Source organism: Narcine bancroftii, chromosome 6 (assembly GCF_036971445.1).
Source record: "Narcine bancroftii isolate sNarBan1 chromosome 6, sNarBan1.hap1, whole genome shotgun sequence".
NCBI lineage: Eukaryota > Metazoa > Chordata > Chondrichthyes > Torpediniformes > Narcinidae > Narcine > Narcine bancroftii.
The window spans coordinates 253,098,275-253,112,360 of NC_091474.1; the positions used below are offsets into that span (position 1 = coordinate 253,098,275).

The 14,086-nt window shown below is 46.2% G+C and overlaps 1 protein-coding gene across 1 annotated transcript in view; it reads right to left on the reverse strand.

Moving 5' to 3' along the window:
• The window catches only part of hsp90ab1 (heat shock protein 90, alpha (cytosolic), class B member 1), a 44,809-nt gene that overhangs the window by 8,805 nt on the left and 21,918 nt on the right, over positions 1-14,086 (reverse strand). The window contains exons 4-7 of the mRNA XM_069887995.1: positions 12,345-12,502; positions 11,817-12,128; positions 2,948-3,113; positions 2,367-2,557 (exon numbers count right to left, since the gene is read on the reverse strand). Coding sequence (XP_069744096.1) covers positions 2,367-2,557; positions 2,948-3,113; positions 11,817-12,128; positions 12,345-12,502 — 827 coding nt within the window. The remainder of the gene's footprint in view (positions 1-2,366; positions 2,558-2,947; positions 3,114-11,816; positions 12,129-12,344; positions 12,503-14,086) is intronic.

The following is a 14,086-nucleotide window of genomic DNA, read 5'->3' on the forward strand; positions in this document are numbered from 1 at the left end:
TGATTCCAATTTGGCCACCACAGTTGCCTGTGGAAGCAAATTCTAGAGGTTCAACAGCCTCTGGCTAAAGAAATTCCTCTGTTTTAAATGAGCATCCTTCAATCCTGAAGTTGTGCCGTCTTGTCCTAAAATCCCCTACCATGGGGAACAACTTCACCACATCCACTCTGTCCAGGCCTTTCAACATTCAAAGTGTTTCTATGAGCACCCCTCATTCTTCCGAATTCCAAGGTGTCCAGTCCAAGAGCCGACAAATGTTCCTCATATACTAATTCATTCTAGGAATCATTTCTGCTTGGTTTGATTTGCAGTATCCTCAGTGGGAGATGGACCATGGGATGAAATTTCCCGATGACCAGAGTCAGGGGCAAAAACCTACCCTATGGACCTAAAATCTCAGGCAGAAAAAGCTCACTGGGAGCCTAGAATGCATTGCCAGGGATGGTGATGGAGGCCAGAACGGTAAGGACATTCTAATTGTTCTCAGATAGACACATGATGTGAGCAAAATGAGGGCAAAAGTAGATTGCTGGTGAGTCGGTTTACATGGGTTGGCACATATTGCAACCTGAAGGACCCATTCTGTGTCCAAATGTTCTATGTGCACAGGTGGCTACAGAGCCCTGGGATACAGATTGAACAATGCTAGATCTCCCCAGGTCTCGTTTACTGCACGGGAGATAGAAGTAGGCCAGGCTTCAGTTGAGAGGTGCTAAACATGACAATCTGCGGCCACCGTGGTTGAAACAAAAACACATTGCTGGAGAAAGTCAGTGGACTTTATATAGCAACGGTAAAGATACAGAACCAGCATTTCAGGCTGGAGCCCTTCCTCAAGGTGTGAACCAAATGGTGAGGGGTGGAGACAAGAGCACAAGAAGTCCAGCAGAAACCAGAGAAGACTATGTTAATGCCATCCGGTTGGAGAGTGCCCAGATGGAATTTAAAATTAGGTAGGCAGAAACCTACCACCCCACCAGCCTCTGCATGAACACATCCTCCTCCACCATTTCCACCACCTACTAGATGATCCCACCACTAGACACATATTCCCCTCTCCTCCTTCCACAGGGACCACTCCCTCCATGACTCCCTTCTCCACTCCTCCCTCCCCACCCATCGTCCCCTCTCCTCCTTCCACAGGGACCACTCCCTGCATGGCTCCCTCCATGACTCCCTTGTCCACTCCTCCCTCTCCATCCATCGTTCCCTTGGGACCAACCCATGACCGCAGGAGAGGCTCCACTTACACCCAAACCTCCTCCCTCACCACTAGTCGGGGCTCCAAACAGCCCTTCCACATGAAGCCACACTTCACTTAGGAATATGCAGGGGTTGTCTCCTGTATCCGGTGCTCCCGCTGTGGTCTCCTCTACATTGGAGAGGCTGGATGCAGACTGGGAGATTATTGAGCACCTCGGCCCTGTCCACCACGATAACGTGGATCTCCCAGTGGCCACTCATTTCAATTCTCCATCCCATTCCCTTGCTAACATGTTTGCCCATGGTCTCATGCGCAGCCAGAGTGAGACCACCCACACATTGGAGGAACAACACCAACTTCAGTCTGGGCCCCCTCCAACTCGATGGCATTAATTCCCTGGCTTTCGTTAACCCCCCCACCCTCACTTTTTCCCCCTCAATTACCTTTCCCAGCTGTCTCTCCTTTCACACAGACATGAGCAATTCTTACCTCTGCCCTCATATCTAATTTGCATCTTTTGTGGATCTGGATTCCTCCCCCATTATTTAAATTCTGAGACTCCCCCCCCCCCCCCCCCCCTTTGGAAGGGATCAGGCCCGAAACATCAGTGATATATTAGTCTCCTATAGATGCTGGAAAGACCAGCTGAGTTCCTCCAGCTTTGGTGTGTGTTTACTACAATCACAGCATCTGAAGCCTATTGTGCTTTGCTTAGAAAATTTAGGTGCTGCTCTTCCCCTTGATGGGTGGCCTTGGTTTGGCAGAGCGCGAGGCCCTGGACAGACACGTCAGTGCAGGAGTGGGGTGCAGAGTTGAAATGGCTGGCCACTGGGAGATCCCGGCCATTGATGTGCACACAGTGATATTGAGTCTGGGCACTCTCCAACTGGATGGCATTAACAATGCCTTCTGCAGCTTATGTTCGCCCATTCCCCATTCTGCTCCTCTTCCTCATTCCTGTGTTCCTTCCTTCTCAATTCACAGAGCCTCCCCCACTTGCTGCTGTGCCCTCCCTACCTTATCCAACTATTACCTCCTGCCTGTGGGGCTGTGCTCCTGGCCCTCATTTGCCAGCTTTTTGCTCATACCTTGACGAAGGTCTTGATCTTGCACAGTTGAGCTACTGACTTTTTCCAACATTGCGCTTTTCCCTGCTTCTTACCTTGAGATTCTTCGAAAACTGTTCGTAAAATTTCTTGTAGTTCTCCTTGTCTTCTGCCAGCTCACTGAACAGCTCCATGCATTTCTTCACGATGTTCTTACGGATGACCTTCAGGATCTTGCTCTGTTGAAGCATCTCTCGGGAGATGTTTAAGGGAAGGTCCTCGGAGTCCACCACGCCACGCACAAAGTCTGCAGGAAACAGGAAGTGTGTCAGTTGCACATCGAAGAACCAGACTAGTAGAATTAACCCAGAACTGCCGCATTGTCTACAACCAATGCAAGGTGAAGTCACCATCCTTGCAGAGCAGAGCCAGGCAGCCCAAATTTCGAGAGCACCACCCCTGCAGGACCTGCTGGCTCAGACACTGTTGACAGAGACATCTCATCAGCCCATTCACTGAAGTATTCCTGAACGGGCTCAGCCTGTCACTGAACAAGCAGAAATGACAGACACCCAGGCCATCAAAGGAGGATCATCCCTGGAGTGGGCTAGGGATGTCATGGGCAGTGAGACAGCAATTCAGGGGACATGCAGGACAGGGGCAAGTTTGCCCCACCTCATCCGGACAAAGCACTTACTGAGGTACTCGGGGATCAGTTCCTCACAGCTGTCCATGATGAAGACTCTGCGCACATACAATTTGATGTTGTTCTTCTTCTTCTTGTTCTCAAAGAGGTCAAAGGGAGCTCGCCGGGGGAGGAAGAGCAGGGCTCGGAATTCAAGCTGTCCTTCTACGGAGAAGTGCTGAGGGGAGAGAAATGAAAGACACACATCATTTACAGGGGCAGGAGCCCAGGTCCCTGCTGAGGGCCTCCGAGTTAGGTGCGGTGGATAGAGGGTAACAGGTTGTTGTATATTTGAATTTCCAGAAAGCATTTGATAAGGTGCCGCACAAGAGACTTCTCAGTAAGTTACAGGAAAGTGGAGTCCAAGGAAGTCTATTGGCCTGGATTGAAAATTGGTTGTCTGACAGGAGGCAGAGAGCCAGGATAAATGGGAGTTTTTCCAATGTAGCCAAGTTTGCGGATGACACCAAATTGAGTGGAAGAGCAAATTGTAATGAGGACGTGGAGAGTCTGCAGAGGGATAGAGTTAAGCTGGATGAGTGGGCAAAGGTCTGGCAGATGGAGTACAATGTTAGTAAGTGTGAGATTATCCACTTTGGCAAGAAAAATCAAAGAGCTGAATATTATTTAAAGGGTGAAAAACTACAGCATGCTGTTGTGCAGAGGGACTTGGGAGGGCTTGTGCATGAATCGCAAAAAGTTAGGTTGCAGGTGCAGCAGGTTATTAAGAAGGCAAACGGAATGTTGGCCTTCATCGCTAGAGGAATTGAATTCAGGAGTAGGGAGGTCATGTTGCAACTGTATAAGGTACTGGTGAGACCGCACCTGGAGTACTGTGTCCAGTTCTGGACTCCATATTTGAGGAAGGGTATACTGGCTTTGGAGACGGTCCAGAGGAGGTTTACTAGGTCGATCCCTGGGATGAAGGGGTTGACACAATGAAAGATTAAATCATCTAGGATTGTATTCGCTCGAGTTCAGAAGAATGAGAGGAGACCTTATAGAAACATTTAGGATTATGAAGGGTATGGATAGGATAGATGTAGGAAGGTTTTTTGAGCTGGCCGGGGAAACTAAAACGAAAGGACACAGTCTCAAGATTCGGGGGAGTAGATTTAGGACAGAGATGAGGAAAAATAGTTTTTCCCAGAGAGTAGTGAATGTTTGGAATTCTCTAACCAGGGAAGTGGTTGAGGCTGCCTCATTAAACATATTTAAAATTCGGTTAGATAAATTTTTACATGATAGAGGAATTAGGGGATATGGGGAGAAGGCAGGTAGGTGGAGTTAGGTCATAAATTAGATCAGCCGTGATCGTATTGAATGGCAGAGCAGCCTCGATGGGCCATTTTTGGCCTACTCCTGTTCCTACTTCCTATGTTTAGCACCCCCCCACCCGCCCCCCCCCCCCGGCCCTTCATGAGCCCCAGCTCCCCCTCATCCCCCAACATGCCTCAGCTCCTGACAAGGTGTTGCGTCCGTTCGGTTAGAACACAACCACCACATTGGCCAGTTGGAGGATCCCCAGCAAAGTTTTGCATCCAAAAAGGATCATTAGAGAGCACGAACAAATAAAAAACTGAAATACAATACGGTCCAAGAGTATAACATGGAAAAGGCCATAATGCTTTTAAAACAAAAATTCTATGAATTGGGAGAGAGCCCACAAAGTCCTTTCTTGGCAGTTGAGGACAGACAGAAGGACGATCAATGCAGTACAAACTGGGAATGGCAGGATCACCCCTAAACCAAGAGAGATTAATAAGCCCTTCAGGGAATTCTATGAGGGCTTATATAAATCAGAATTGACAGGGCGGTCCGATAAAGCCAATGAATTCCTGTCTAAATTAGAGTTACCAAATTTAGACCCAGAAGAACAGGAAGGCCTAGATCTTCCCTCAAAGAAGATAGAGAAAGCATTGAATTCATTGGAGGATGGGTTTCCATCTGAGTTTTATAAGGAATTCAAAGATTTATTGATGCTTCTCTATATGAAGGTTGTAGACCAGGCAATGGAAGCCCATACCCTCCCGGAATACATCAACCTTTAAAAAAGACAAAGAATAAATAGCTGGACTTACCGGGGCTCGGGCTTAGAAAGGTCGGACTCGGGGTCGGAGGAGACAGTGAGTCAGCGCGTGGTGTCGGGTGAGAGGAGGAGGAGCCAGGAGTTAATTGGTAAGGGCTAATAAAAGGAGTAGAAAGGGAGGGAGTGGCCAGCGAGTGAGTGGCAAGGTAGCTTTGAAACAACATATGTATAGTAAGAAAGGAGGAAATGGAGTCAGTTGGGGTAGTTAAGTGCTCCAGTTGTGGGATGTGGGAAGTCGGAGACACCACAGCTGTTCCTCACGACTACACCTGCAAAAGGTGCATCCAATTACACATAATGAGTGACCGTGTTAGGGAGCTTGAGCTGCAGTTGGATGAACTGAGGATCATAACGGAAGCAGAGGCAGTGATAGAGAAGTTACAGGGAGACAGTCACCCCTAGAAGGCAGGAGTCAGGGAATTGGGTGACTGTGAGGAAAGGAGGGAGAGTGCCAGTGCAGAGTACCCCTGTGGAAGTGCCACTCAGCAATATGTATTCGGCATTGGATACTACTGGGGGGAACAGCCTATCAGGGACAAGTCGTGGGGGTCAGGTCTCTGGCACGGGGGCTGCCCCTGAGGTTCAGAAGGGAAGGAGGGATAAGAACAGGATACTTGTAGTTGGGGACTCGTTAGTCAGAGGGACAGATAGAAGGTTTGTGGGACGAGATCGGGGATCCAGGTTGGTCTGTTGCTTCTCTGGTTGCAGGGTCAGGGATATCTCTGATCGAGTACATAGCTTTCTGCAAGGGGAAGGAGAACAGCCAGAAGTCGTGGTCCATGTGGGGACCAATGACTTAGCTAGAAGTGGGGTTGAGGTCCTGAAACAGGATTATGTAGAATTAGGTAGGAAGTTAAAAAACAGGACCTCCAAGGTAGTAATCTCTGGATTGCTGCCGTGCCATGCACTAGTGAGGGTAGAAATAGGAGGATGTGGAGGATGAATGCGTGGCTAAAGAGATGGTGCAGGGGGCAAAGGATAAGATTTCTGGATCATTGGGATCTCTTCTGGGGAAGGTCGGACCTGTACAAAAGGGATGGACTCCACTTGAACTGGAGGGGGACCAATGTGCTGGCAAGCAGATTTGCTAGAGCTGTGGGGGAAGGTTTAAACTAGTTTGGCAGGGGGGTGGGGAACAGAGTGTGAGAGCAGAGTCAAGGGAGCATGGCCACCTAGATAAGAATAAAAACGATAACAAAGGTAGGATGGAGATTAGGGTAGAAGGTAGAAAAGAGAATATATGTGAGGGTCATTCTCTGAATTGCGTATATTTTAATGCAAGAAGCATAGTGAATAAGGTAGATGAGCTTAGAGCATGGTTAGATACTTGGGGTCACAATATTGTGGCAATTAGTGAGACCTGGCTACAGGAGGGGCAGGACTGGCAACTTAACGTTCCAGGATACATTTGTTTTAGATGTGATAGATCAGGGGGTAAAAAAGGGGGAGGAGTTGCTCTGCTTGTTAAGGAGGACATTACTGCCGTGAGGTGGCAAGATAGTCTGGAGGGATCATCCAGTGAGGCTGTTTGGGTGGAATTGAGGGGTGAAGGAGACATGAGGGTGCTAATAGGAGTGTATTACAGACCACCAAATGGGCCAAGAAAATTAGAGGAACAAATTTGTAGGGAGATAACATATATATGTGAGAATCATAAGGTAGTGATCATGGGAGATTTTAACTTCCCTCACATTGATTGGGATACCCATACAGTTAGAGGGCTGGATGGGCTAGAGTTCGTTAAATGTGTTCAAGATTGTTTTCTAAATCAATTAGTAGAAGAACCGACTCGGGATAGTGTAATACTAGATCTCCTGTTAGGGAATGAGCTAGGTCAGGTATCGGACATTAATGTTGGAGATCCAATTGGGTCTAGTGATCATAATTCTGTTAGTTTTAAGGTAGTTTTAGGGAGGAGCAAGGAGGGGCCTAAAGTTGAGATTCTGGATTGGAGAAGAGCAAATTTTGAAGGAATAAGAAGGGATTTGGGGAGTATTGAGTGGGACAGGATATTTTCAGGTAAGGATGTAAATGAAAAATGGAGGATATTCAAAAAAGAAATTTTGAGGGTACAGTGTAGTTATGTCCCAGTGAGGATCAAAGGAAAGGCTGGAAGTCATCGGGAGGCTTGGTTTTCGAGGAATATTGGAAATTTGGTTAGGAGAAAAAGGGAGCAGGAAGCTGAGAGTTTGAAGAAGGACTACAAGGAGTGTAGAAGGAATCTTAAGAAAGAAATTAGAAAGGCCAAAAAAAGGCACGAAGAGGCTTTGGCAGAGAGTAAAAATAAATCTAAAGGGTTTCTATAGGTACATTAAAAATAGAAAATTAGTGAGGGATAAAATTGGACCCCTTGTAGATAGCGAGGGTAGGCTGAGTGAGAAGTCTGAGGAAACGGGAAATTTTGAATGATTTCTTTGCCTCGGTATTCACTAGGGAAAAAATATTGAACCAGTTGAAGTAAAGAAAAATAGTGGGGAGGTCATGAAGCATACAAGGATAAACGAGGAGGTAGTGATGGCTGTGTTGAAAAAGATAAAGGTGGATAAATCTCCGGGACCAGACAAAATATTCCCAAGGACACTCAGGGAGGCTTGTGGACAGATAGTGGGGCCATTAACAGATATTTAGGATGTCACTGGCCACGGGGGTAGTGCCAAAGGATTGAAGGGTGGCGCATGTGGTTCCGCTGATAAAGAAAGGGTACAAATGTAAACCTGGGAATTATAGGCCCGTGAGTCTGACGACTGTGGTGGGCAAGTTGATGGAAAGTGTTCTGAGGGATGGTATTTACAAATATTTGGAGGTACAGGGATTGATAGGGAGTAATCAGCATGGTTTTGTCAGGGGTAGATCATGCTTGACAAACCTGATTGAGTTTTTCAAGGGGGTTACAAAAAAGGTTGATGAAGGGAAAGCTGTGGATGTTGTCTATTTAGATTTTAGTAAAGCTTTTGTCAAAGTTCCCTACAGGAGGTTAGGAAAAAAGATAGAGCCATTAGGTAAAAAAAAGGAGGTAGTGAAATGGATTCTGCAATGGTTGGATGGGAGGTGTCAGAGATAAGTGGTAGAAAATTGTTTGTCCAATTGGAGGCCGGTGACTAGTCGAGTTCCTCAGGGATCGGTCCTGGGTCCACTATTGTTTGTTATATATATTAACGATCTGGAAGTAGGGGTGGTGAATTGGATAAGTAAGTTTGCGGATGATACAAAGATTGGTGGTGTTGTGGACAGTGAGGAATATTACCGTAACTTAAAAAGAGATATAGGAAAGCTAGAGGAGTGGGCTGAGAAATGGCTGATGGAATTTATACAGATAAGTGTGAAGTGTTGCATTTTGGAAAGGCAAATCTAAATAGATCATATACATTAAATGGTAGACAATTGAGGAGTGCAGAGCAACAAAGGGATTTAGGAGTTGTGGTAAATAGTACCCTCAAGGCTGATACTCAGGTAGATGGTGTGGTGAAGAAGGCATTTGGAATGTTGGCCTTCATAAATCGGAGTATTGAATTCAAGAGTTGGGAGGTTATGATGAAATTGTACAAGGCATTGGTGAGGCCAAATTTGGAGTACTGTGTACAGTTTTGGTCACCAAATTATAGGAAAGATATAAACAAAATAGAGAGAGTGCAGAGAAGGTTCACGAGAATGTTGACAGGATTTCAAGGTTTGAGTTACAGGGAAAGGTTGTGCAGACTGGGGCTTTTTTCTCTGGAGCGTAGAAGATTGAGGGGGGACTTGATAGAGGTATTTAAGATTTTAAAAGGGACAGACAGAGTAAATGTGGATAGGCTTTTTCAATTAAGAGTGGGGGAAATTCAAACTAGAGGGCATGGTTTAAGATTGAAGGGGGAAAATTATAAGGGGAACATGAGGGGAAATTTCTTTACGCAATGGGTGGTAGGGATGTGGAATGAGCTTCCGGCAGACATGGTTGAGGCAGGATCATTGGTTACATTTAAGGAAAGACTAAATAGTTACACGGAGAGGAGAGGACTGGAGGGGTATGGACCGGGCGCTGGTCAGTGGGACTAGGAGGGTGGGGATTTGTTACGGCATGGACTAGTAGGGCCGAACTGGCCTGTTCTGTACTTTAAGTGATTATATATCCATTAACGCCATCTTCTTCTAGACCCATTGCACTATTAAACACAGGCTATAAGATACTGGCCAAAGCCCTGGCAAATAGGTTTGTGAAACATTTGCTAAAACTAGTAAAGACCAAATGGGCTTTATGCAAAAAAGGCAGCAGATAACATTGGCAGACTGTTGAGTATAATGTATCTGGCACAAAACAGAAATGAGAGGGGTTTAGCTGTGGCCTGGATGTGGAAAAGGTACTTGACAGATTGGAGTGGGATTTCTTATTCAAAGTGCTGGAAAAGTTGGGGTTAGGGCCAACTTTTATAAATTTGATAAGGCTGCTGTACAAAGCACCCAATGCTAAAGTTGTGACCAATGGATAAATTTCTCCAGCTTTCCCACTGACAAGATCAAGTAGATAGAGGTGTCCGCTATATCCAGCCCGGTTTGTGCCAGCCATGGAGCCAATGGCTGAAGTCATTCACCAGGATCCAGACATCAAAGGTTTTAGAGCAGGCCAAGAAGCATGTAAAATCAATTTATTTGCTGACGATGTGCTGACATATCTGACAGACCCAGCAAACCCATTGTCCAAGCTCTACTCTGGAGGACTACAGGTAGATCTTGAGTAGAAGGTCAATTGGAACAAGAGCGAAACTTGGCCAAGTCAATACCAAGAAAACAATTATTTAAAATGACCACTAAACGGGATCAAATATCTAGGAGTCAGAATAGACAAACACTTAAATAATTTATAGAAACTAAATTATACCCCCTTGCTTGAGAATTGAGGAGGACTTAAATAGATGGATATCCCTGCCCATAATTTGAGTGGGCAGGGTCAACTGTGTTAAAATGAATGTGTGGCCGAGACTTCAATACCTCTTCTAGAACTACCCATGGTGTTGCCCAAGGGATTTTCTCCCAAATATTTGCTCAGCGAATAAGAACATTTTTATGGAATGGAAAGGCAGCCAGGGGTTCTATGGAAAAATTGATTTGGGATTCAAGACTGGATGGATTACAAATGCCAGACTTCAGGAAATGCTTTTGGGAAACCCAGTTGAGATCTATTGCCTCACTCTTTGTGAAGGGGGAAGGGTACCATCCTGGGCACAAATTGATCTGCACTGGGTAGGCGAGGAGGTAGTAGAGGACTTTATAAATGGAACGCTAAATTGTTATCTGAGAAAACAGGCAGCCCTATTTTAAAACAAATGATCTTCATTTGGAATAAAACTAACCAATATCTAAGAATCAAAGGGAGGCTGTCCCCCAAAACACCCCAGACTCCAAGTAGGTTAATACCATTGACAGTAGGTAACAAGATCCTAGACACCTGGCGTCATAAAGGCATCAGTTGCGTAGAGGACTGTTACAAGTGGGAGCAGCTCACGTCATCTAAACAACTGAGGCAGAAGTAGGATTTATCAAATAAGACCTTCCACTGCTACCTTCAGAGAAGATCTTTTCTATAGGACAAATTGGGCCCAACTCTGGCCTTATCAACGTGCAGTGACATAGAGGCCCTGATTCGAAGGGGGAAAACACAGAATTTCATCTCAGCAATGTATCTCTTGCTCCAAGCGGAAGGACCTAGACCAGGCCTTCATAACGCAAGGCAGAGGTAGGGTTCGGATCTAGGAATAGCGATTGATGAGCAGACCAGAGTCAGACCAGCATGACTGCAATCATTAATGCACGGTACAGGCTGGTGCAGTACAACTTTCTACACCAGCTGTACCTGACACTGCAAAAATGGAACAGATCTAAACCAGAATTATCAGACCAATGCTCTAGATGTGGCACTGAGACAGGACCCTTTGTGCATGTAACCTGGACATGGACCAAGGTGAGACCTTTCTGGGTGGAACTAGGTCAAGTCCTAGAAAATATTATAGGTAAAGAATTCCCACAGGACCCAGAGTTGTTCCTGTTGGGAAACATGGACACAAGACTCTCAATGAATCTGCCAAATTCCAAATGCATTTCGTAATGATCGTATTGGCCGTGGCCAGGAAGTGCACAGCGGCCACCTGGAAATCCGACTCCTGCCTGAGCATTACTCGCTGGGACATGGAAATGTAAAGCTGTGTTCCCTTGAAGGAGAAAGTAGAACAATCTTAAAAACATTTGGTAACCAGACTTAAATTCCATAGGAGCACAATTATAGCATAGACCATCGAGTGCCTCGCCACCCCACCTCCCCCGTCTATCCCTCAATCAGTGGGGGCGGGGGGTTCCATTCCATCCCAACCAGGAAAAGTGGTAAGAAAACAGCCTGCGCTCTGGCCGCCAGGTTGTGACAAACCCATAAACCCGATATATGTTTCACACCTTTGTGAGTGACTTGAAAGTCGTGTGTAACTGTGGTTAGTTCAGTGTAAATGTGGAGGGGGGCAGAATGGAGGGGGGCAGAAAGGAGGGGGGCAGAAAGGAGGGGGGCAGAAAGACCTTGAACTCTGCAGAAAACTGTATAAAATGGATAATTGTAAATTGTAGTCAATGTTGTTAACATTAAGTAAAATTTCTTTTTTTTTTATATAAAGATTTTTCGTCTGTTCGGACAGACCACAACCTCGGGCCGGTTGTAGGATTCTGCCTGCCATGCCAACATAAGCCCCAACCCTAGCAAAGTTTTGTGACTACTCGGACAACCACAATAGGCCAGTTGGAGGATCCCTGGCACGCCAACACAAGCAGACTGACCTTGACAGCAAGGTGGTCCTCCCAGTCATTGGTGAGACTCTTGTAGAACTCGCCATACTCCTCCTGTGTGATGTCGTCAGGATTGCGGGTCCAGATGGGCTTGGTTTTGTTCAACTCCTCCTGGTCTATATACTTCTCCTTGACTTTCTTGGTTTTCTTCTTGTCCTTCTCCCCGTCCTCCTCCTCATCAGAACCCACGTCTTCAATCTTGGGTTTCTCTCCTTCATCAGCATCCCCTCCTTCCTCCTTTTCAGTCTTCTCCTCCACCTCTGCCTCATCATCACTGATCTCCTTCTCCCGTTCCTTCTCAACCTGATGACAAGAGCCAACACTGATCAGTCTTTCCTCCTCCTTTCCCATGAGACTGCCCGCGCCCAAGCCCCCCGCGCTCTCGCCCCCCGCACTGCGCCCTCACCCCTGAGCCTCCCCTTCCCCCAGTGCAGTGAACCAGCACATGATCCACCACATTAACAACAGCCTATCCCCACCAAACACCGACCCCAACCATTCGTCAGCCCCACCACTTACGAAGAGAGTGATGGGGTAGCCAATGAACTGAGAATGCTTCTTCACCACCTCCTTGATCCTCTTCTCCTCCAGATACTCCGCTTGGTCCTCCTTCAGGTGGAGAATCACCTTTGTACCACGACTGATCACATCAGTAGAGTCACTCCCATCACCCTTCCCTGAGAAACAAATCCAAGGGAGTTGATGCAAACACTGACACCCACCCGAGTCCTGGCAGATACCCCCGACCCCAATACCAACCCAAGGTCCCCACCTCAGCCCCAACCCTAGAGAACCTCCTCTGAACCCTCCCCAGTGTCAACACATCCTTTCTTAAACGAGGAACCCGAACTGCTCACAGAACTCCACATAAAGCCTCCACATCACATATCCCTGCTCTTCTATTTCTCTTGAAATAAAGGGCAGCGTTGCACTTACCTTCTTCACCACTGACAACCTACAAGTTTACCTTCAGGCCATCCTGCTCAAGGACTCCCAGCTCCTTTTCCATCTGGGTTAGTTCAAATTGTTTTTACAAAATTATCTGCCCGCTTATTCTTCTGCTACATTGCGTGACCATACACTTTGACATTGTTTTAATTGCCACTTCTCTGTCCATTCTTCTCATCTGTCTGTTTTTCTGCAGCCTCCCTGTCTCCTCTACACAACTGCACCTGCTCCTCCATCTACATATCATCTGATAATTATGAGGTACTGCCTACCTCAAGAAGGCAGCCAAAATCAAAGAGAACCCATCACCCTGGTTGCAACCTCTTTTCATTGCTACCTTCGGGTAGAAGTTCCAGGTTCAAGAACAGTATCCTTCCAAACACTATTGGGCTCTTGAACCTCCCTGTGAACGACTCTGACACCACAAAGACCCGTCTGTCCTTCTTTAACTGCCACGTTTTTGCATGTCTAATGTGAAAATTTATTGTCCATAGTTTCTATTTATGATCGCGTTCTAAACAACAATTTAAAGCCTATTATTGGAGATTTATTCTAAACCAAGCACCCGTTTGGCTGCGAGCAAGAATTTCAGAGCACATCAGGGTGTCGACCCTCCCCTCGTTGTGCTAATCAGGGACCATTCTGACACCACAGATTTTCTGCAAGTGGAATGCCACTCACACTCTAGTAACTGAGCATTTTCACTTTTCCGATTTATTATCTCTTCACTTAGTGTACCCTTTTGCAGTATCTTTCTTATGTACTTGTGTAATAGTTGAATCTTGCAGGTCAATCTTTAGGGTAAATTTAGGGGGTCAACTATTACACGCATACTATGTCCAACCACAGTAAATGCCTGTGTCATTTGGGGCGTCAGGAGCTCTGTTGGGTGGGCAGCCAGGGAGAAAAATTGAGGAATCTACATTTACACATGATATACGGAAAATAGTAGAATTTGGGGCAATAACTTGAGGTCAACTTGTACATGGCGTCGACTTTTACATCGAGCATTTTTGCTATCCATTTAGTTGCAAGTAAAAATGTTGATGAATGTCAATAAACCTGTTATTATTTTGGAGGGTAAAGGTGGCCTTGCTGGAAAGATTCACAAGGATGTTCCCAGGACTGTGGAGGGCTTGGAGCTTAAGGGAAGGCCAGGACTTTTGACCCTGGAGTCTGAGAGTGGATCTTGTAAAGACTTACAAAACGATGAGGTAAACTAGCAGACTTTATAGATAGGGTCAAGGTGAGGGGATCCTCACAAAGGTGTTAAATATGCAGAATGGACATAAGGCTGGGACAATTTATAAGAC